At 43.8% G+C, this 23,009-nt stretch overlaps 1 protein-coding gene across 1 annotated transcript in view; it reads left to right on the plus strand.

The window, feature by feature from the left end:
- Positions 1–23,009, plus strand: part of Fam169b (family with sequence similarity 169 member B) — an 87,509-nt gene that overhangs the window by 58,277 nt on the left and 6,223 nt on the right. Inside the window, exons 6-7 of the mRNA XM_031384335.1 lie at positions 15,951–16,133; positions 19,692–19,823. Of these exons, the coding sequence (XP_031240195.1) occupies positions 15,951–16,133; positions 19,692–19,823 (315 nt within the window). The remainder of the gene's footprint in view (positions 1–15,950; positions 16,134–19,691; positions 19,824–23,009) is intronic.

Genomic DNA, 23,009 nt, shown 5'->3' on the forward strand with positions numbered 1-23,009 from the left:
AGGCGTGCGCCACCACCGCCCGGCTGGAAATCTTAATCTTACTGTAGAGATTCCATATTCCATATGCACCTTTATTTATTTATTTATTTATTTATTTATTTATTTATTTATTTATTTAATGTATGTGAGTACACTGTAGCTATCTTGAGACACACCAGAAGAAGGCATCAGCTCCCATTACAGATGGTTATGAATCACCACGTGATTGCTGGGAATTGAACTCAGGACCTTTGAAAGAGCAGTCAGTGCTCTTAACCACTGAGCCATCTCTCCAGCCCTCCATATGCATCTTGAAATCACCCAATACATATATAATACTGAGTAGTTCCATATAAAATATAGAGGCTTTATAATAGTGTGCTTTTGTTTATCTCTCATTTTATTTATATTGGTTTTACTTTTTTTTTTTTTTTTTTGGTTTTTTGAGACAGGGTTTCTCTGAGTAGCCCTGGCTGTCCTGGAACTCATTCTGTAGACCAGGCTGGCCTCGAACTCAGAAATCCGCCTGAGTTCGGAAAATTTTGTGGGGCTTATTGTGTTTCTTAAATCTGTAAATATTCGCTGCCATATTTTTTGTTCATTTGCTTTATGAGACAGGGTGTCACTTTGTAGCCCTGGAACTCACTTTTTAGATCAGGCTGGCCTCAAACTTACAAAGAGATCCAACCGCTCTGTCTCCTGAGTTCTGGGATTACAGATGTGCACTACTATGTCCAAATATGCCTCTGCCTCCCAAATGCTGTGATTAAAGGCGTGCACCACCACTGCCTGGCTTGGTTTTACATTATTATATCGTATACCATGATGGATATTTTATATAAATATATATATGTATGTATGTATATATATATATATGTTGAGCTATTCATGTTAAGTTTTTTGTTACAAGTCTATCAGTATTGATATATGATTTTAAAAAATTAGTAGTACCTTTAACATACAGTAAGAAAAGAGTATCTGACTTAAACCTGTTTACTTTCCCAGTTCCCTCTTCCTTTTCTATTCTTCTGCTAGCTCTGCTTTCTACTTGGTGCCATTTTCCTTCATGCTAAACCACTTTCTCTAGTGTTTCTTGTAGTACAGTTCTGCCAACAACAAGCTCTCTGAATTTGTTCACAGAAGTATGTTTTCATTTCATGCTGGAAGCAGCTGATCTGGACAAAGAATTACAAGAGCTTGCACCTGACATTCCCACCCCAGTGGTCTATGGGTGACTTGACGTCCTGTTTGTATTTTGTGGGGCTTATTGTGTTTCTTAAATCTGTAAATATTTACTGCCATATTTTTTGTTCATTTGCTTTATGAGACAGGGTGTCACTTTGTAGCCCTGGCTGCCCTGGAACTTACTATGTAGATCAGGCTGGCCTCAAACTTACAGAGAGATCTATCCCCTCTGTCTCCTGAGTTCTGGGATTACAGATGTGCACTACTATGTCCAAACCAGTTTTCTGCCATTTATGGAGAATTTTTGTCTATGACTTTTTCATATACTTTTATTCTATTTTCTCCTTTTTCTGGGATTCCAATTATATTAGTGTTACAATGCTTCATAATGGTTTTCAAGTCTCTGAGAGTCTCTTTTTCTTTTGTTTTTTTTTTTTAATCAAATATTTTATAAGTCAAGTTAGCTTCAAACTTGATATATAGCTGTCTTAGTCCCTTCTCTATTGCTATCAAGAGATACAATGACCAAGGAAACTTAGTAAAATCATTCAATTGTGGGGTTGCTAGTTTCAGTGGGTGAGTCTATGACTGTCATGGCAGGGAAGAGACAGGTAGGCATGGCATTGAGATGGTAGCTGAGAGAGATTGCATCTGATCCAGAGGCATGAGGCAGAGAGAAAGGGGGAGGGAGGAGGGAGAGAAGAGAGGGGGGAGAGGGATGGGGATGGGGAGGGAGAGGGGGAGAGAAAGATTTTGAACTGGCATGGGATTTGGAAACCTTAAAGCCCATCTCCAATGATATACTCTCCTCCAAAAGGCCACACCTCCTAATCCTTCCTAAAGAGTTCCACCATATATTTAAGTCTTTAAATATATGAGCCTATAGAGGACATTCTCATTCAGACCACCATAGTAGTCAAGATTGGCCTTGAACTTCTGCTCCCATTGTCCCCACCTCTTAAGTACTGGGATTGTAGATGTATACTACCATTCTTGGCTCTGAAATTTTATTTTCATTTAAACATTTTTCTGTCTTATTTAATTAGGTATTTCTATTGATCTTTATCAGTTCTATCTCCCAAATATACTATTCAGACCATTGATAAGTTTAGTCATATTCGATTTTAGAATTTTGGGTATTAATAACAGTTTTATATTTTAGTGGAGATTTTAAGTCAATTTATTGAATATTTTTTATTAGTTTTATGAATTAAACTAATTACCTTAATTGAACATATTTGTGAAGTTGCTTAAAAGCCACCCCCTTCCCCTGCTTCCTCTTTTTTTTTTTTTTTTTTTTTTTTTTTTTTTTTTTTTGGTTTTTTTTTTCGAGACAGGGTTTCTCTGTATAGCCCTGGCTGTCCTGGAACTCACTCTGGAGACCAGGCTGGCCTCGAACTCAGAAATCCGCCTGCCTCTGCCTCCCAAGTGCTGGGATTAAAGGCGTGCGCCACCACCGCCCGGCTGCTTCCTCTTTTAAATCAGTTATGTTGAATAGCTACTTTTTCTAACTATGGGTTACACTTCTTAGTATCTTTGCATGTTTAGTAATTTTTGGCTGCAAACCAGTCATTGAAAAATAGGTTGTGGGTGCTGGAGAAATGTCTCAGTGGTTAAAAGCATGTACTACTTTTTCAGAAGACCCTGAGTTCATTTTCAGCACCCACATCATATGGCTCACAGCCATCTGAATTCAGCTCCAGCGGAATCAGAGGCCACTGGCCTCCATGGATACCTGCTGTCATGTGTACATACCCAATCACAGATGATGCAGATGCAGACCAAGATGCAGATACAGTCCAGTCACAGACACACAAACACATACACATACACATACACTTTAGAAATTAATAGTTGAAAAGAAGACATATTATGCAAGTTGTCTTTGTGTTTCTTGAAGACCTGTGGGTTTGTTCCACGAGTCATTAGCATGCTGAGACTTACACTGGATGCTTTGTCTGTTCTGTGTGGTGCAGCTGCTGACATCTGTCTGTGTGACTTCTGATGGCTGCTGCTTTAGTCTGAACTTGTTGAGTTCCTCCCTTTGCCTAGTGGTCAGAGATGAGCTGCGGATGTGGCTAGACTTTCATCACTATGATTTCTTGACATTTACTACTTTGGAGTACTGTCCTCTGATCCTTCAAATTGAATATGCCTCATTTTTTTTAGTCAAGAAACTACCATAAAGCCAGGTACAGTGGCATGAGTCAACAGTCATAACAGATAGAAGGCTGGGGCAGCATTGCTGAATGTTTGAGCCCAACCTGAACAGTTTGGCAATGCAGTGTCTCAACAAAACAAAACAAAACAAAACAGCCTCTTAAAAGTCCCATATATCTCTGAGGACCAGGTAGATCACAAGGACTCCTGGGAGCCAGTGTGACCACATTCAGATCACAGCGTTGCTAATGAATAATGCATGGGGTTAACCAACTCTCAGAAGAGAGTTTCAAATTTGAGGAGAGTTGGTGATGCTTCTTCATCTTGGCTCATCTCTGGGGCTTGTCACAGGGTCATAGAATGTTGGATTTTACGATGCTGACATTTTATAGTGCGTCTCAGCATAGTTTCGCCTCATTAGTTTAGGTCCATGTGATCAGAACCTCTTAGTTTAGCTTAGGTCCCCCTGAAAGTTAGAATTCTACTGCATGAGCATAAGAAAACATGCAAATTCACTCTGGGGAGGACCAGGGGCTGGGTTCGAGCTACTGAAGACTGTGCTGACTCCCCTCCCCCAACATATGGTGACTTTGTTTTGAGTTTTTTGACTCTATGATGCTGTGATAGTATATATTCAGTGGAAACTATAATCTGAATTTTGATCTTCTTCTGGATGTAGTGATGTATGGCTCATTTCATTACTCTTCCACCACATAGGGCAGAAGTCACAAGCTGCAGTGCCAATGGAGCATGCCAGCTTTGAGGACACCAGGTGACTCCCTGCAGGTTTCTGTGTTGTGCTGTTTGGGAGGTTAAGTACCTTGAGTATCTTCTTAGTTGTCTATCTCTGTCTGTCTATGTATCTAATGCATCCATCTATCCATCTATCTATCCATCCATCCATCCCTTCATCCATCCATCTATCTATCTTTCAATCTATCATCTATCATCTTTCTCTTGCACACACAGCCTTTATTTGAAATAAAGATGAACAGAAAAAACTCTGGGCTTTATAGCATTGCCAGTTTTAATCCATGTACAGTAAAAAATGAAGTAAGCCACAGTTCCCAACTCCCTCAGCTGCCTCCACTTCACCCAATTCCTCCAGAGTCAGCCCCCCTCTGTTCTTGTTACCCATGTCCTGGCAACCACTGGTTACCTTCCCATCATCGTGGTTTTTGAGTTTCATGGTTTTGTCTTCTTAAGAAGATCATGGAAGTGGAACTGTGCATCACTTAGCTTTTCGAGCCTGGGTTCTTCTGCTCAGCATCATGCCTTTGAGCATCGCACCTTTGAGATTTGTCTCAGACAACTCCGGTATCATAGATTGTACCTCTTTATTCCTAAGGAGTATGCTCAGTTTTCAAACAAACAAGTGCCATTGTATAGAATGAATGGACACTTTCCTGTGGACTTCCCACTGGAGGCAGTTTGCCAGTAGGCTGGTTTGCGTTTTTCAGTTGGTTTGGGGGTTCTGTGACTGGTGTCCTTACAGAATAGTGACACATTAATCATTTTACTGCTTCATGCTGGAATTTTCCCTAAAGAATAAAAAATAGTGGGTTTTGCTTTAACTTCTACTCTCAAACCACCAATCCACAAGGCTGTTAGCATTTAAGGGAACAAAGTACTGACTGTACTGTGGAGTGCGGCATAGATCAATTTAAGAAAGAACTTGTATTACATACATGTGCAAGAATCTACAAAGAACAAACTTGTCTTCCAGATTCCTAAAAACCCAGTGAGAACAAAAGCCATGTCAACTACAAATATTAAATGGGATGGTTAGGAACTTGGACAACCCCGGAGGCCACGAGGATGGCTTCACCTCAGCCCTTTTTGTGGCTGAGGCCTTCTGCTTCAAACTTCTCAAGACGTTCAGGACCATAGTTACCTACTGCACTGTGGCCCTGTGAGGCAGGCGTCCTTTGTGCCATCTTCTGGACTTTTGTGACCATCATTATTTTTCATTAAAGTTTTATTGGTACACAGGTACTCATATGACTGCTTTTGTACTGTAACCTCAGAGTCCAGGAGTTGCAACTGAAACCCTAATCCCAAAGACTAAAGTATTTTTTAATCTCATCCTAACAGAAACATTTTGTTGACCTCTGTCCTAGAGAATACATTGTAAACATCTCCTATGAAAACAAAACAATTTAATTAAAACTGTATAAGTGGAATTCAGGAGCAGTTAGAGTTTTGGCTGCCATCTTAATAACTGCTTAACTGCCCTGGGCTCCAAGGCTTCTGTCTTAATCTTGTAGAGTGGCCTCAGGAGAGACCGGATAGCATGATTATAACGAAAAGACTGTGATAATAACAATTAGCAAAAGGCAGCCTGCCTAGCCATTTTATTTTAGATCTCTGGTTCAGGAATATCCCGGGATATCTTCATTATCTGCCTTCAGGCTCTTTTATTGGCAAATGATCTAAATTTTGGGATTTTCTAACCATTCTTTTTAACGTTCCACAGAGCAGCAGCCATTCTTGGTGTATTTTCTCCTGTGATTTTCAGGCCAGAATCTCTGTGGGTGATTGACTTCACCCCTAAGGTCTGGGCTGCTAGTAACTCTACATTTGGTTATTTTGTATCCATCAGTCCACACCAGAACTCTCTGTGTCCCACTATGATTCTCAGAAACTGCTGGGTGGGGTAGTTACAGTCCCTGTCCTCCTATTTACCTTTTTAAATCTTCTAGAAAAACTTCTTGTCTGGAGAAGACACAGTTTCTTCAGTTATTTGTTGAGTGCCTATTCCTGGCTTTCCTGTGGTCCACCTGTGGATTCTCATTCAGGCGTTCTGAGAAGTCACACATGCATACATAGTACACACACACACACACACACACACACACACACACACACACACACACACCTTCCTTCCTTCTTTCTTTTTCTCTTTCTTTTTTTCCTTTTTTTTAAAGATGGAATCTCTGGGTAGCCTTAGCTATCCTGGAACTCTCTCTGTAGCAGGCTGGCCACAAAATCAGAGATCCTTCTGCCTCTGCTTCCTGAGTGCTGGGATTAAAGGCATGTGCCAACACCACCTGTCATATCTTACTTTAATTAATCCCTTTCCTCATTCTTGTTTGGAGCCTCCTGGCTCCTCCTGGTTCCTTTTTTGTCGCGACCACCTGCCAGCAGGAAGGACAACAACAACAGCAGGATTCTTCTCAACCACACTTTATTAGGAGCACCCAAATTTGAAGCGAGAGAAGGACCCCGCCCTCTGGAGCGGTCGGCTTATAAACCCTATTGTGTGGATGTGTTGATGCCTGATTGGCTCAGCAGTGTCTGCTGACCACTGCGTCACCCATTTGGAGAGGGTGCAGCAGGAAAGGCAAGCATATGCAGGTGTGCAGAGTAAACATGCCTTTGTGGCTGGCGTTGCGCAGATGTACGGAGTTTACGTGGCTGGTGTTGGCCAGCGCCCAACAGTGCCCAACACTTTTTGGTGAGTTTTCTCTGTTCTTCTCAAAGGCTCTGTCTCAGGTCTTCCCATGCTGTCAGCGTGAAGACTTCTGATTATATGTGGTGCTGGGCTGTGTCTCCATCATTTCATTACAGGTACCCACATGATTATACATTTCCTTCACAAGAATCTAATGCCCATAGGATCCAGTCATCTGTAGTGACCTACATTAGCTTTGTCTACACTGTTGGATTGTTGGTGTTTATATTACTTTGTTTTTCTTTGATATTCAAATGCTTTATCCAATATTTCCCCCTGTTGTTGGCTATCTTTTCTAATTCCTTGGAGTGTTCTATTGCACATAGCCTTGGGGAAGGCTCTCTCCCTTTCTGTTCCTTGGGAGCTGTTTTTTGCAAGTCCAAACTTTGTGAGATTTTCGTTAAGTGTCAGAGGGTTTTAAGCTATTGATGGAATGTTTTAAGGCTCGTAGGACACTTTAGTCTCTCTCTTTCCCCTTAAGTCAGTTTTGTTACATTGTGTTGTTTTTAGAGATGTTTACTTTTTATTTACTTTCAGATGTATTGGCATGTTCTCCTATTTTTTTTTTTTTAACTTTCTATGGCACCTCTAGTGATGTTGATGCAGGATTTTTGAGAGCAGCAGGATATTTCATGGCCTATTTGTACATTTCCCAAGGATAAAGGATACCAGACACTCACCATGGTCAAAGATCATTGTCACACCAATGGTGACTAAAGTAGTTTGAATATGCAAAGTAGAAGCAGGCATTATTAAAAATAATTTTTAAGAGTGAGAAAATGAGGAAAATCTGGAGAATGGGAGGGGTTTCCCAAAGAGGAAAAGCCCCTGAACTCCATCATGTAGGGGTTTAATTTTGCTATAGTAGAAACTAGACAAAGGCTTAGGTATTCCTTATTCAGATTCGCTGATTCTCTGGGCTATATTGAGCAAAGCCTAGCGAAGACTCACTTACTCCATGCCTGCACCCCTAGCCCAGCCATGTCCGTGATCATTCATTATTTATATACTGCCTACCCATTAGGGGTGGTTGAAGCCCCTGGTGTCTACCTCTGACTGAGTTGTCAAGATATTGATCTTGATTGTCAGTAGCTGATGCTGTTAACTGCCTTTGTTCTTGCGCGTGTCTTGATAGGTGTCAATTAGATTTTTTTTTTCCTTTTTAAAATCTTCACATTGGGAAGTCTTACCATGACAATGAGTTAACTGTCAGAGCCACCAATATACAACTACAGTGTCCTCAGTTATGTCCTTATCTGTGGCGTTGTCTAGGGTCTTTATCCTAACATGGAAACAGGTTTGTCTGAAGCCATTTTTACTTGTAATTTAGTCTGTTATCATTGGCTGCATTGGAAGCAAGGATATGTAGAAGAGCAATAAATAGTATCAAGCATGCATTCCCCAGGGAGGCTCGTGGAAGCTGGCCACCAGGCCTACCAAATTCTGCTGGCTTCTTAGGGCCTGTCCTCCTTGTCAGGTCTGGTTGGCTGTCTCTCACTCACTGCAGGCTTCCTCTCATTCTTAGGGCTGGCTTCACTGTTCCGACCCTAACATTCCACTGTAACCACTGAGCAGCCTGTAGTTTTCAAGATGGACCCTTCCTTCTTACTGCTCACAAGGAGCTGGCTTCTGCATCAATATCTCTATTTTAATTCCTAAAAAACTCTATGTATTGTTTCTTTCTCTTTGTTAACTTTAGTATCTTTTAAATAGAAAAAGCCCCAAACTCTTTCTTCTTTGTCTTTGCTTTCTGCCTCATTAATTTGGTGTGTGTGAAGCAAGTGTCTCTGCAGGTATACACCTTCAAGTAGTCTGGTCCCTTACTCTCTACCTTATTCTCTTAAGACAGAGTCTCTCACTGAACTGGGGAGTAGGCTGGGGGACTGTAGGCCCAGTGATCTTCCCATCTTTACTAAGTTGTTCACACCTGGGTTTTTACATGGTTGCTGGGGATTTAAGCTCAGGTTTTCCTGCTTGCACACAAGTGATCTTACCTACTGAGTTGACCAGTCTTCTCTATCTTGGATGATTTCTGCTCCTTTTGGTGGTCATACTGCAAAATAGATACAGTGGATGAAATAATTGCTGGGGTTTCTCCCGTTTCTCCCAATATTGACCTTAGTCTTTGTTTTTTTTTTGTTGTTGTTGTTCTTTGAGACAGGGTTTCTCTGTGTAGCCTTGGCTGTCCTGGAACTCACTCTGTAGACCAGGCTGGCCTCGAACTCAGAAATCCACCTGCCTTTGCCTCCCAAGTGCTGGGCTTAAAGGCGTGCACCACCACCACCCGGCTGTCCTTAGTCTTTGTATTCTAGTGATGAGCAGAGAGCCAGTTTACTGCAGGCATCTCACTTCTTCAGCTCATGGCTGTAATGGAGTTCTAGGAAAATTGCTTGGTAATCATTTTACACCGTGGATTTTACTTGACAGCCTTGAAGATATGATTATCCTTTAGAAAGCACTGGTAGAGTAATTTGGCTTCTTTTTCTTCAGAAGTTGATTTTGAGAAGTTTGCAGAAGCATTGCAAAGACAGTTAGAAAGGTCTCCTGTGCCCTGTAGACATATGCCCTTCCTGATATCTGTGTCTATGTAATCATAGTATGGTATTCAAGATGAAGAAATCACCCTTGGTTGATTTTCTATCAGTGTCTGTTTTCTCTTCTGAGATCAAGAGAACACTCAGCACCTGCAACCCTCCTCCCCACCACGTCCCCTGAGCCTCCTCTACTCTGTGACAGTTGGTTCCTCTTGTATTTCATCAGCTGGACTTTGGAGGAGGGCTGGCCAGTGATGAGAACAGACTCTCTCTCTCTTTTAAATTATTGCATTTTATTTATTTATTTATTTATATTGGATATTTTCTTTATTTACATTTCAAATGCTATCCCCTTTCCCGGTTTCCCTCCCTCCGGGAAACACCCTATCACATCCTACCTCCCCCTGCTTCTATGAGGGTGAGAACAGGCTCTTAACTTCAGTAAGATAGCTTATTTTTATGTGGGTGGGTGGGACGGGTCAGGGGAAACAAAGGCTGTTTAAGCCTTTGGGAGGTGTGTAGGGGCTATTGGGGTGAGAATATATCATTGGCCTGGGCCAGGACCCTAGGGTTGCCTCATTTGCATAAGGAGGAATTCCAGGTTCTTCCGGACATGACCGGCAATTATAAGGCAATAGGGGCAAGAGGAAGTTTAACTTGGCTACCAGACTATGTGACCTCCTCTGGTGGGGCCAAAACACAGGGCTCTGGGTACCCGGACCTGCAGGATCAGGGAGGCGGGGAGTGATCCTTCCCCTGCCAATCTCAGGATGAGATTTCTGGGATTTGGATGTGCCTTGACCTCACTCTCGCTCCTTTCCTGATGATTAGACAAGTGTTATCGGTTGCAAGGTGCCGAGTAACCCTGTCACTTGTTGGAGCCTATGGTGTATGCATGAACATCAGGATTGGTGCCAACACTGATTCGCATCTTAGTTAAGGGGTGGGGACAGGGACATTAATCACGGTCTGTCGTTGTGACAGAACACTGTGGAAATGCCTTGAAAGGAGGAAGGGTTTATTTTGGCTCACAATTTCATGTCATCTGGCTCCATTGCTTTAGCCTCAGATGAAGCTGACTGTCGGGATGTAGGGAAGACAGCGGAGGCCAGATTGCAATGATCACGTGATCACGAGCTACTCATACTCCACAACCAGGAAGCAGAAAAAGAGGGCTAGGAAGGGCCTGGGGCAAGCAGATGCTTCCAGGGGACCTTTCCCATGATCCCCTTCCTCTATTCAAGTCCCATCTCCCAGTGCTGGGCCAATCCATTAATTATTTCAGAGTCCTCACGATCCAGTAGCTTCTCATCAGCTGGAACCACCAGCTGTGGAGCAAACCTTCCACTCCAGGCTTTGTGGGAGACACATAAAGCTGTTGTGTTTTCACCGCATTAGGGTTACCATCTTCTTTTCCACACTGATTTGTCATGATCTTTCACTTCTAACAATGCCTTTACACATTCGTCTAAGCGTGTATGCATGCATGTTCATGTGCATGGGTGGAGGAGGGGGGCGATTGGGCCTGTGCCACAGTGAGGATGCGAAAGTCAGAGGACTACTCAGGTAATATACCTGTTTACACGGACACATCATTTTACATACTTACGAGGTGCAGGGTGATTACTTGAGATGTGTTGTGATCAAATCTGGGTAACTCATCTCTGTAAAAATCTGCCGTTTTGTGTTGGGAGCTATCCACCAAGCTTCTCCCTTGTTGTTGTTTACAAAACATACAGCTGCAAACTGTACCTACCTTATTGTACATATGCTCGCATTGGGTCTTTTCAGGTAATCTTTTTATTGTAGTATAAACTTATGTCTTATAAAGCTTGCTTAAACTAAGGGTAAATATTAGAGAGCGGGCTACGTAACCATTACCAAAATCCAGTGTTAGGACATTCCTGTTATCAGGGGATGTTATCTGTCTGCCGTGTGTCGCCGTCTCAGCCCTAAGCAAGAGCTGAGTTGCCTCTTGCCCTGCCAATTAGCATGTACCAGGTGCTGTACCAGTCAGGTTCTCAATTAGCACAGAGTCAGAGCTCCTGCCAGTCATGGCGTGCTTATGTTTCTGCTTCTTGCCTCATGATTTTGTGAGTCTATTGGCTGATGAGTTGTTTCCCTTCTACTACTGGGAACAGGGTGGTCATAAACATTTTCTTTCTTGTTTGTTTGGTGGTATTTTTCTTCTTCTTGGGTAGGCTCCTAGGAGAACAATAGCTGGGCCATTTGGCAAGATTATGTCTAATGTTTAAAGGAACTGCCAAATGGCCGCACAGTCTGGCTGTGCCACTGAACACTTCCACCAGCCACACCTGAGGGTTCCGATTTCCACAAGTTCTTCATGCCACTCTCTATTGTCCATCCTTTTGGTTCTAGCTGTCCTAGCCCAGGGTGGCATTTCGCTGTGGTCTTATCTTCTATTTCTTTTTCTTTTCTTTTTTTTTTTAATATTTATTTATTTATTTATTTATTTATTTAATGTATATGAGTATACACTGTATCTGTACAGATAGTTGTGAGCCTTCATCTGGTTGTTGGGAATTGACTTTTAGGACCTCTGTTTGCTCCTGTCAACCCTGCTCACTCTGGTCAACCCCCGCTCACTCAGTCCCTGCTTGCTCTTTCCTAAAGATTTATTTATTATTATAAGTAAGTACACTGTAGCTGTCTTCAGGAGACCCCAGAAGAAGGCGTCAGATCTCATTACAGGTGGTTGTGAGCCACCATGTGGTTGCTGGGATTTGAACTCGGGACCTTTGGAAGAGCAGTCTGTGCTCTTACCCGCTGGGCCATCTCACCAGCCCCCATTTCTTTAATTATGAGTGATGTTAGCTGGTTTCCATTCACAGTCATGTGAATGTCTTCTTTAAAGAAAGGTTTGTTCAAGTCTTTTGTACAATTTTAATGAGAATATTTATCTTTTTTTTAAATTGAATTATAAGAGCTCTTAATTCTGGTTTGCAGTAAGCCTCTTTTTTAAAATGAGAAATGTGATTTGTAAACATTTTTGTTGACAGTCTAGGCTTGGCCTTTTGTTTTTCTTAATAGTCTTTTGAAGCAAAAAATTTAAAAATCCTGATGAAGTCGGAGCTGCCGTGCTTTTGTTGCTGAGTCTATGAATCCTTACCAGCTCAAGGCTGTGGTGACTTTTTCCTTCTGTTTTCCTTGCTAAAAGCTTTAGAAGTTTGTTTCTTATCCTTGGATCTGTGATTCGTTTTGAATTTGTTTTTGTAAATGATGTTAAAAAAATTCCAATTTCAGTTAAAAACAAACAAACAAACAAACAGCTAGTATACTTTTAAAGTAACACTCCTTTTTTGGTGGGCTCAACACAAGGCTTAGCATAGTGAGCCGTGTCTTCAGCTTTTAGTATGTAAGTCAGGTGTTTTAGAGTAGTTTTAGGCGTATAGAAAAATGTTGAGGCAAAATGTAGTTTTTCTGTGCAGTGTGCGCTGTGTTCTAGTTTTTCTTCTGTCGCTGTGATAAATTCCGGGATTGAGAACAACTTTGGGAGAGAAGTTTTAATTCGTGCTATGCTTCCAAGTAACGTAGGAAAGTCAAGGCAGCAGGAACTGAGGCTCGGGTGCTGGGTAAGGGTGAGGGTGGTTCTGCTTACTGGTTTGCCTCCCATGGTCTGCTCAGCCTGATTTTTGTTTTTGTTTTTTGTTGTTGTCGTTGTTTTAATAGCACCCAGGGTCTCCTGCCCAGGTGTAACACCACCCACAGTGGGCCCATCAATCATGAATCAAGAGAATGCCCCATGGGCACATTCACCAGCCAACCTAATGCAGGCAGTTCCTTAACGAGAGTCCCTCTTTCCGAGGGACTCTAGATTTGGCCAAACTGACAAAAAAGTAGCCAGCACAGTGTGATTAGGATATTGCATGAATTTGATCCATAAACCAATATGGATGCATGTCTTAGTTTGTTTGGACTTTCATAAAAGACCAACCCTCAGATATAAGCAATAGGAATTTATTTTCACCTAGTTCACCTGGAGGCTCAAAGTCCAGGTTGCGGGTGTCAGCAGGTCTGTCCTCTCTCGAGGCCTCTCCATGGTTAGCATGCAACCACTTTCTTGCTGTGTAGCTCTGTGCATTTCTCTTGGTCATATTTCTTTGTCTTCTTATATGGACAGCAGCCATATTAGATAAGGGCAAAGCCTAATAGCCTCATATGAACCCCACTCTTTTAAAAGCATTTTATCTAAGTACAGTCATTCTGTAGGATCTGGAATGTTAGGGGGACACAAGTCAGCCTGTAGATCGCATTGTTGCTAAGCGAGAGGCCACAGCAGTGTACATGAGGACTCACCCATACTTTTGGATGTTCTGTGTATCTAGACAAAGGTTTAATGGTCTGTAGTAACCAGGGCAGTCCGTTGTCCTGAGTAGCCACGGCTCTCCAACCTGACAACTGCCATCTTTTTATTGCCTCTGCAGACTGGCCTTTCCCAGAATATCTGGCAACTGTAATCAGAACACTTGCCTCTTCCTACGAGGCTTCTTCCTCCGCAGTAATGGGCTGCCAACAGTGAGCAGCATGGTTTGTGTGTGTCAAATCAAACCACCGTTATTTATGGCAAACAACCAGTTCTCTCCCCCATATAATTGGTACTTACCTGTGTTGATCAACATAGAAGAGTTGATTTCTGGGTCTGACAAGATGGCTCAGCGGGTAAAAGCACTTACTACCGAGCCTGATGGCCCAAGATCTAGTTCCATAACCCATGTGGCAGAAGGAGAGAATGCTTGAGTCCTACAAGTTGTTCTTTGAGCTTTACACATCTACCATCACATGTATGCATTCTTCATGTTCTCTCTCTCTCTTTCTCTTTCTCCCTCACTCTCACACACAGATGATGATGAATAAATAATGAAAAGCAATTAAAAAAGAGCTGGTTCTGCATTCTCAGTTTGCCATTGATCTGTAGTTCTTTGTGGCAGTGTCACACCGGTCCCCTGACAAAGCCATAAAATGGGCTTTGCCACATTTCCTGCTCTGTTCCTTTCCAAGCAATGCTGTTTGTCCAGGAAACTTTGCATTTTACATAACATTTACTATCAGCTTATCAATGGCTACCAAAAACATGCTGGTGATTTGTTAGGACTGGCTTTGAACTTCCCTTTTGAGTCCTCTGATCCATCAACGTGACCTTTCCCTGGTTTGTCTAGATCTCTAGTTCCCCCTTAATGATTTACACTTTCATTTCCAAGACCCAGACTTTGCTCAGTATATTCCTAAGCTGTTCTTCTCTTTAATTCTATGGTTAGTGGAGTTGCATCTCTATTTAAATATGAACCTTCTCAGTTCCAGAAGATTTCATATTAGGTTGACATTGTTCTCTCCCCATAGAAACCGAAGCTTTAAATTTCCAAACAGACTGGTATCTTTTCAAGTGTGTTGAAGGAGAAATCCCAACTATTTTTTACAATTTCTGCCTTAATTGAACAGACTTTCCTTGTTAGATATAGACCATGCACACATTGTGGCATAAGAAAGTAATTTCATGCAGCCACAGATTCTTTTGTCACTTCGGGCTATGCTGAGCTGGATGGTTTTCTAGTCTTGATGGGTTTTCTATGTGAGCATGGTGACCTGTGTGTTGGCTAACCGCTTCTGCTTCTTGGGCCAGCTAGAAGTAGGCTGGGACTAGCAGGGCTCTGAGTCACATTTCATAGTAACGGGTTGGTCTAAACTTGCTTTTGTGATGGAGGTAGGGATCTGAGAGAATTTGAGACACACTGGACTCCATGAGACCTTAGCTCCATTAGAACATCATCTATCCCTCTGCCTTGTTCTGTTGCTAAAGTGAGTCACAGGCTGGACTAGAGTGGTTGGGGGAACAGACCCCATTTCTTGATGGAAATAGCTTTAAAATCACGCACAAAGTTGGGTGGACACAGGAACAACGCTGCCTAGGATGGTGCATTTTGCAGTTCAGGCCATCTACTCAGACCTGAATCTTTCCTTTTCAGGGAAGGTTGGGAACTCATTCCCAGGTGTGGAATCTTGACAGTAGGAGGTGAGATGACATCCACATGGATGCTAACATTGGTGACAGTATTGTTACATTCAAGTAGGAAACAAAGTGTGCAAAATCTGGCCTCTCCGGCTCTGCAGCACCTTGTGTGGTTCCTGAGTTTTGGAGGCCCACACATTTTACCTGAACTGGACACCATCAGCCTCTGTTGAAGTAATTGAAACAAGTCATTACCTAGTGATGGATCTGATTGGTCTCTCTGCCCGCACCAAACCATGGACCAGCTTCACCTAGGCAGGGAGAACCTTGCTGTTGCTTAGATAAACCTCCTTGGTTCCAAGGGTCTTACTGAGAGGAGAGATCTGGCTAGGTCCACAAGGCTCTGGCGATAGTCAGTCTCCCAGGCTGAGCATCCATGACTCAGCCCATTTTCTGTGCTTGGAGCAATTAATTATGTGGACCTTTGAGGAAAACACTCCAGTCTGCTAGAGACCTGGTATTTTGGAGTGCTCTGTTATCATTCATTGTTTGTTCAGTTCATGAAGTTAATTCTGCCCCCAGGTGGTACCAGTGACTCTGGCTAGACCCTTGAGGTCTGGATGAGTCAGCACCCAGCCTGGGGGACAGCAGTGTATCTCCCGCTTTCCTGCAGGCAGTCTCTGCGGTGATGGTACCAGTGCATGCTACCTGCTGCCTGTCTTCGACACCGTGTTTGTGAGGAGGAAGAACCGTTGCCAAGGCCTGGGGACAGCCATGCTGAGGGACTTCTGTGACACCTTTCAAGGAGACGAAGCTCTGGGTATCAGTTGTCCGATATCTCCTGCGATGTACAAAGGTAACCCCCACCTTGTGTCCTCTGTGAGCATTTGAGTAATGCTGGCCTCCAACCCCTGTGGACGGAGGCAACGCTGAAGTGGGAGAGTCTCAGTAGTTCTTCTGGGCAGACGTAGGCTGAGGCTTCTCCTTCCCATGGCCTTAGCTGACCACAGACTTCATGTTCCATTTGCAAAGGGGACCTTTCTGAGCCTGAGAAATAACTTCATTTTTAAAAAGTGCAGATGGTCCCCTACTCACCATGATGCCACCTAGGATTCTTCAGTTTTATAGTAGTGTGAGCAAATACACACTCAGTAGAGACCACATTAACATTTAGAGTTTTGATGTTGTCTTAGGGTTTTATTGCTTTAAAGAGACAGCGTGACCAAGACAATTCTTTTTTTTTTTAAGATTTATTTTATTTATTTTATGTATATGAGTACACTGTAGCTGTACAGATGCCTGTGAGCCATCATGTGTGTGGCTGCTGGGAATTGAACTCAACACCTCTGATGGCCCTGCTCGCTCTGGCGTAATTCATTGTAGCTGTCTTCAGACACACCAGAAGAGGGCATCCGATCTCATTATGGGTGGTTGTGAGCCACCATGTGGTTGCTGGGATCCGAACTCAGGACCTTCGGAAGAGCAGTCAGTGCTCTTACCTGCTGAGCCATCTTGCCAGCCCTTTTTTAATTTTCTTTTTATCTAACTTCCCCCCCACCCCCAACCCTGAGTCAGGGTTTCTCTGTGTAGTCCTAGAAATCACTCTGTAGACCAAATTGGCCTCGAACTCAGAAATCTACCTGCCTCTGCCTCCCAAGTGCTGGGATTAAAGGTGTGTGGTGCCCCCTCCCCCCCACCACCCTGTGGCAATTCTTATAAAGGCAAACATTTCAATGGGATTGGCTTACAGTTTCAGAGGCTCACTCTTATCATCACGGCAGGAAGCATAGCATTGTGTAGGCAGACATGGTGTTGAAGGAGCCAAGAGTTCCACATCTTAGTCCAAAGGCAGCTAGGAGGAGCCTACTCTTTTGCATAGGGCAGAGCTTGAGCGCTAGGAGCCCTCAAAGCCCATCTACACAGTGACAGACTTCCTCCAATAAGGCCACACCTCCTATTAGTGCCACTTCCCGTGGGCCAAGTGTATTCAAACCACCACAGATGTTTTCCCAGGGTTGTGATATGTGCTCCCACACAGTCTGAAGAGTGGCAAAAGCCAGGATTCTGTGGTATTTTGTGTTTACTATGGCTTTGGATACAAATATTCATGTGTTAGATGGGCTTGTCCTACAGTAGGCTGTGTTCTGAGTATTTTTCTTTTTCTTTTAAAAAAATGTTTAGAAAATGTATGTGTTGTATGTATGTGTATATATATATGTGCATGTGTGTGTATGTGTTATGTATGTATATGTATATATGTGCAGGTATGTCTGTATATGTATGTATATGTGTGTGCTGTTGTATGTATATGTGTGTGCATGTGTGTGTATATGTGTGTGTGTGTTGTATGTATATGTGTGTGAATTTATGTGTGCAGGGTGCACACTCACATGCAGATGCTCACATGCCATGGTGCTCAGGTGGAGATCAGAGGGCAATTTTTAGGAATTAATGTTCTCCTTCTTCCATGCATTTCAGGCTTGTTCAGCAAGTGCTGTTTTCAGCTGAGCCATCTTGGCAGCCCTCTAGCATGTTCAAGAGAGTCAATGCTGCTTTGACTATGTAGTAGGCTATGTGTATCATATGCATTGCCACATATCACCCACTTAAACAGCTATTTTGGGGTGTAAGTTCACTATAAGTTGAGGAACACATATAATCAGAAACAAATATCTCAGGGACACAGGGAATCGAGGGAGCTGTGCCAGGGCCTTGAGTGATTTTTCTATTTGAAACTTATAGGGCTGGCATTCAACTCCCCTGAGGTCACACATTCTGATGTGCAACCCCAGCTATCTAAGAACCCTGCCATTGGAGCTGCTTTCTCTGAAGAGAGGTTAGGTTGCTCACACCAGGAGGGCATGGCATACTATACACAGTGTTTCCAGGTCTGTCTCCACTCGTCAGACCAACAAACTTCCACGTGGCTTTTGCCTAGAGCCTGCAAGTGGGTAAAAAGCTTGCTTGGTGATAGCTTCACAGCTCCCTGCAGGCCCGGAAGTGGCTTCCCATTTCTCTGGTGTCAGGGCTGCTGCCTTGTGAAAACGCTTCTCTGGGAAATGTGGATAGTCTACCAGCCTTCAAGGACCTCCTCAGAGGTTCTCAGCCTGTGGGATGTGACTCCTTTGGGGGTTGAATGACTCCTTCACAGGAGCTGCCAGCGACCATCAGAAGACATAGATATTTACATTATGATTCATAACAGTGGCAAAAGTTATGAAGTATGAACCGTATTAAAAGGGTGTGGCATTAGGAAGGCTGAGAATCACTGCTCTAGAGGAACAGAATTTAAAGAATGAATATATACATCATACATAAATATGTATGGGGTTTACTAGAAGGGCTCACAGGCGGTGGTCCAGCTAATCCAACAGTGACTGTCTACCAACTGAAGGTCCAGTAATTCAGTACTTGTTCAGTCCATGGGGCTGGATGTCTCAGCTGGCCTTCAGTGTACCCTGGAATTCTGAAGAAGCAGTCTCTAATGCCAGTGAAGGAATGGACTTGCCAGTGAGGGCAAGCAGGCAAGGAGAGCAAGCTTCCATCTTCTGTGTCTTTTATTAGGCTATCAGGAGAAAGTGTGGTACAGATGAAAGTGGGTCTTCCCACCATGAAGATCTGGATTAGAAGGGAGTTTTCCCACTCCAAATGATTTAATTAAGAAAAATCCCTCACAGATGTACCCAGACATTTGTGCTTTAGCTAATTCCAGGCGTAGTCAAGTTGACAGCCAAGAATAGGTGTCACAGGCACCCTTGTAAGAAGAGAGACTCTAGGGATCCCTGGGAAGGTACACAGGAAGCTCAGGAGTACCACAATCCAGCTCAAGGTACCTACCTGGCCTTCAGAGCCTCGAGAAATCAGCTTGCATTGCCGTGGTATTGACAGCCTGTCCTATCTGAGGAGTCTGATTCCAGAGTTCAAAGTAACTATGGCTTGAAAATGTTTAAAAAATGACACTCATACTGAACATGCACATACCTTTCCATTTCGATCTCTCCTAAGCATCATGGTCTAACTGCTGCTGGTGCAGCATCTGTCTCACATTGTGTGCTGAAAGGCAAGATGAAGGGGGATTGCACAGTGTCCACGCAAACACTGTCCCTGGCATTTTATGTAAAGGTAGCATCTTTGGATTTGGTGCGTTCAGAGGTCTTCAATACCCATGGACACCAAGGGATGGTACTTCATAGTTACAACTCTGGAAACGCAGTGGGAAGTGGGAGTGTGGGGTGAACAGGGATGATTCTGTATTCACAGGGAGTTGGTGCATGAGAAGGGTTCAGATACAACAGGGCCAGGGCAGTGAGGAGGTGGAGGGTAGCCACAGAAGGGCTGAGAGGGCCATGCGCAGGGACTAGAGAGACTGGTTGGTGGGCAGGAGTCTGACTCATGGTTTGTCTCTCCCTCCCAGTCCTCAGGCAGTTCCTGCTGACCTGTCCAGGCGAGAGAGGGCGCTTGTGGGAGGTGGAGCCCCCGGGTGCCTGGGGCCAGCGTGTTAACATCTGGCTCAAGGTTTATCTTCAGGAGCGGAGACTTCAAGATGGTGAGTGGGACAGATATCTGCTCAGGGGTCTAGTCACCCTAGTGTCCATAGCTGCTCCAAATGAGGACAGTTTCACTTCCATTGAGTTGAGTCTGATTCATGTAGATGTTACTGCTCTTGAGTGTAGCAGAACAGAGGAGGAAGTGAGACCCGATTGGGGTATTTGTTCTTTGTCTATTTCTCCCTTATGACCATCTCGTTTGCATGGCTCCAAAAGATATCCCTCAGTTTAGGAACTGGAAGCTCTCTAATGGTTTCCCTTTTCCCAAATAGACTAGATAGATCACAGAAACATCTATAAATGTTCTCCTCTCTGTTCCTCTCTGTGTGGCTGAGGATCAGGCACAAACGTTATTTTGAGGGAGTAACATGTACACTTGGTTGGGAATTCAAAAGCCGACTAAGGTTTGCTACCATAAGCCAGTCTTCTGTCTCTCTCCTGTGCAGAGTGTGTTCATGGCCACATGGTAATGTTGAATGGTGCCGTGTAAATCATTGTGCCGGTACATACGTGTGCCATGCATGTTTGTGAGGTGTGTGCACATGCGTATGGAGGCTGGAGTTGTCTTTCTCCATTTTTTTTTTTTTTTTTTTTTTTGAGACAGGGTGTCTCTGTATAGCCCTGGCTTTCCTGGAACTCACTCTGTAGACCAGGCTGGCCTCAAACTCAGAAATCCGCCTGCCTCTGTCTCCCAAGTGCTGGGATTAAAGGTGTGCACCACCACCACCTGGCTTTGTCGTTCTCCATTTTATTTTTTTTGTTTTTGAGATGAGGTCTCTCAATGAATCTGGTACTGACTCAGCTAGAGTAGCTGACTAGTGAGCTCCAGGGACACCCTGCCCCCCTTGCTGGAGTTATAGAAGTAATCTACTGGGTATGACTTTTACATAGGTGTTGAGGATTCGAACACAGATCCTCATGCTTATACAGCAAGCATTTTGCTGGCTGAGCCATCTCAATCCAGCTCCTCCTCCTCCCCCTTTTCTTCTTTGTTGTATAAACTTTTTATATGTACACGATGGCTTATGATTATCTCTATCTGCCTTAATTAACTTCACATCCCTCTTTTTAAAATTGTTTAAAAAATTTTTTAATCTCCCATTTGCATCCAATTAGTGCTATCTGTATGTGCTTGGGGGTTGGGTCAACTATCCAAGCGTGGGCAGTCTACAAGTTGCTACAAGACCAAAGAAAAGTAACCATCCCTCCCCAGGTACTACCACTAACTACCAATAGCTTCTTAGCTACAGGTGGGGCCTTGACAGCGCCTCGGTCATCCCTGCTGGTTTTAACTGGCTTGACCTTGTGAGCTCTGCACAGAGGCTGTGAGTTCAGGAGGCAACAGTAGCCATCTTCATCTTTTTTTTTTTATTATTAGATGTTTTCTTTATTTACAATATCTCCTTTCCCAGGTTCCCCTCCAAAAGAAAAAAGGAAAATAAAATAAAATAAGAAAAAACCCCCAAAACTAAAACAATCCCCTGTTCCCCCCCTGCTCACCACCCCACCCTCTCCCACTTCCTGGCCCTGGCATTCCCCTACACTGGGGCATAGAACCTTCACAGGGCCAAGGGCCTCTCCTCCCATTGATGACCGACTTGGCCATCCTCTGCTATACACATGCTACTGGAGCCATGAGTCCCCCCCATGTGTACTCTTTGGTTGGAATTTTAGTCCCTGGGAGCTCTGAGGGTACTAGTTAGTTCATATTGTTGTTCGTGCTAAGGGGCTGCAAACCCTTCAGCTCCTTGGGTCCTTTCTCTAGCTCCTTCATTGGGGACCCTGTACTCAGTCCAATGGATGGCTGTGAGCTTCTACTTCTGTATTAGTCAGGTACTGTCAGAGACTCTCAGAAGACAGCTATATCAGGCTCCTGTCATCCAGCACTTGCTGGTATCCGCAATAGTGTCTAGATTTGATGATTGAATAGGGGAAGGATTCCCAGGTGGAACAGTCTCTGAATTGTCCTTCCTTCAGTCTCTGCTCTATAGTTTGTCTCTGCAACTCCTTCCATGGGTATTTCGTTCCCCCCATCTTCATCTTCTTAAGGGCAGGATGCTATCATGCCCTGCAGATGCACTCTTCATCTACTATTGACCCTGCTGTTATCAGATCTGGGCGCCCTGGCTTGTCAGTGAGGTTTTAGCAAGGCAGGGCTTTAAGGGCAGGTTCCCCAGGGGAGGCAGAACCTTCAGATGGCCAGAGGGAATGAAGGCATGCTTGTGCTGGGATTTACACATGGCTTTCTGACTCCCACAGAAGTTTTCACATCTGTGTAGGTTTCATGTAAGGGACTGGGTGGGGGCTTAGGTACCCAGACATTCCAGCCACAGGTACCTCTTGCCCTTGGAGATAAGCACCCAGCAGTTTAAATGTACTGCCCTAAGTTAAAGCAGTAGCCTTTCTTCCCTTCTGTGATGTGGGCACCCATCACATTTATCTGGCTGTTTCTGCAGAAGCCGGTGGCTCATTATGGGTGGATAGGCCAGGGTATAGGCTGCCTTTCTAGGTGGGTGACTGCTTTAACTCAGGAGGTGACAGGCAAGTGCCTGAGACCTTATTGATGATAACAGCGTTAGGTCTTGCCTTAATGGCACCCTTCAGCTGCAAGGCTTAATGGGTCCTTACAGATATTAATGAGGTGAAGGAGTGCCAGGGAAGGAGACGGGCAGAGCTGTGACTGTGATCCTAATGATGCAGTTAAATGGCTTGCCCTGTGGCACTGTGTTAGGAGGGAAGGGAAGCCAGCCTGTGCCCCTGGGCATGGGGTTGGCCATCTAAATAGGTTTATAACAGAGCTTCACAAATGAGGGTCCAGCTTTGTGCTCATACACAGCCGTTCCTTGGCTGGGAGTGGAAAAAGCATATTGGAATGTGAAAATTGCTTGGCCAGAGGAGCTGGGTTGGGAGGAGGCTGTTTTGGCCTAATTGGGGAGATGGCTTCCTCCTGGAGAATTCCCCCGGGGTTTATTGTAAGAGTTGGGAGTCTGTGTGGTCTGGTCAGAGGAAGCTGATCTGGAAATCAGATGCTAATCCACTCTGAGAGTCACCAGCTCCTACTTTCAAATAGCAAATGAGAGGACCTTCGCAGAGAATGTTCCAAGAGTCCTTTGCAGAAAGAAGAGTCATTCTTATAATTAGCCTACAATTAGATTACTCAGATTCTGTAGTTTTTGAGCCAAAAA

This window comes from Mastomys coucha, unplaced genomic scaffold (genome assembly GCF_008632895.1).
Source record: "Mastomys coucha isolate ucsf_1 unplaced genomic scaffold, UCSF_Mcou_1 pScaffold21, whole genome shotgun sequence".
Taxonomy (NCBI): Eukaryota; Metazoa; Chordata; class Mammalia; order Rodentia; family Muridae; genus Mastomys; species Mastomys coucha.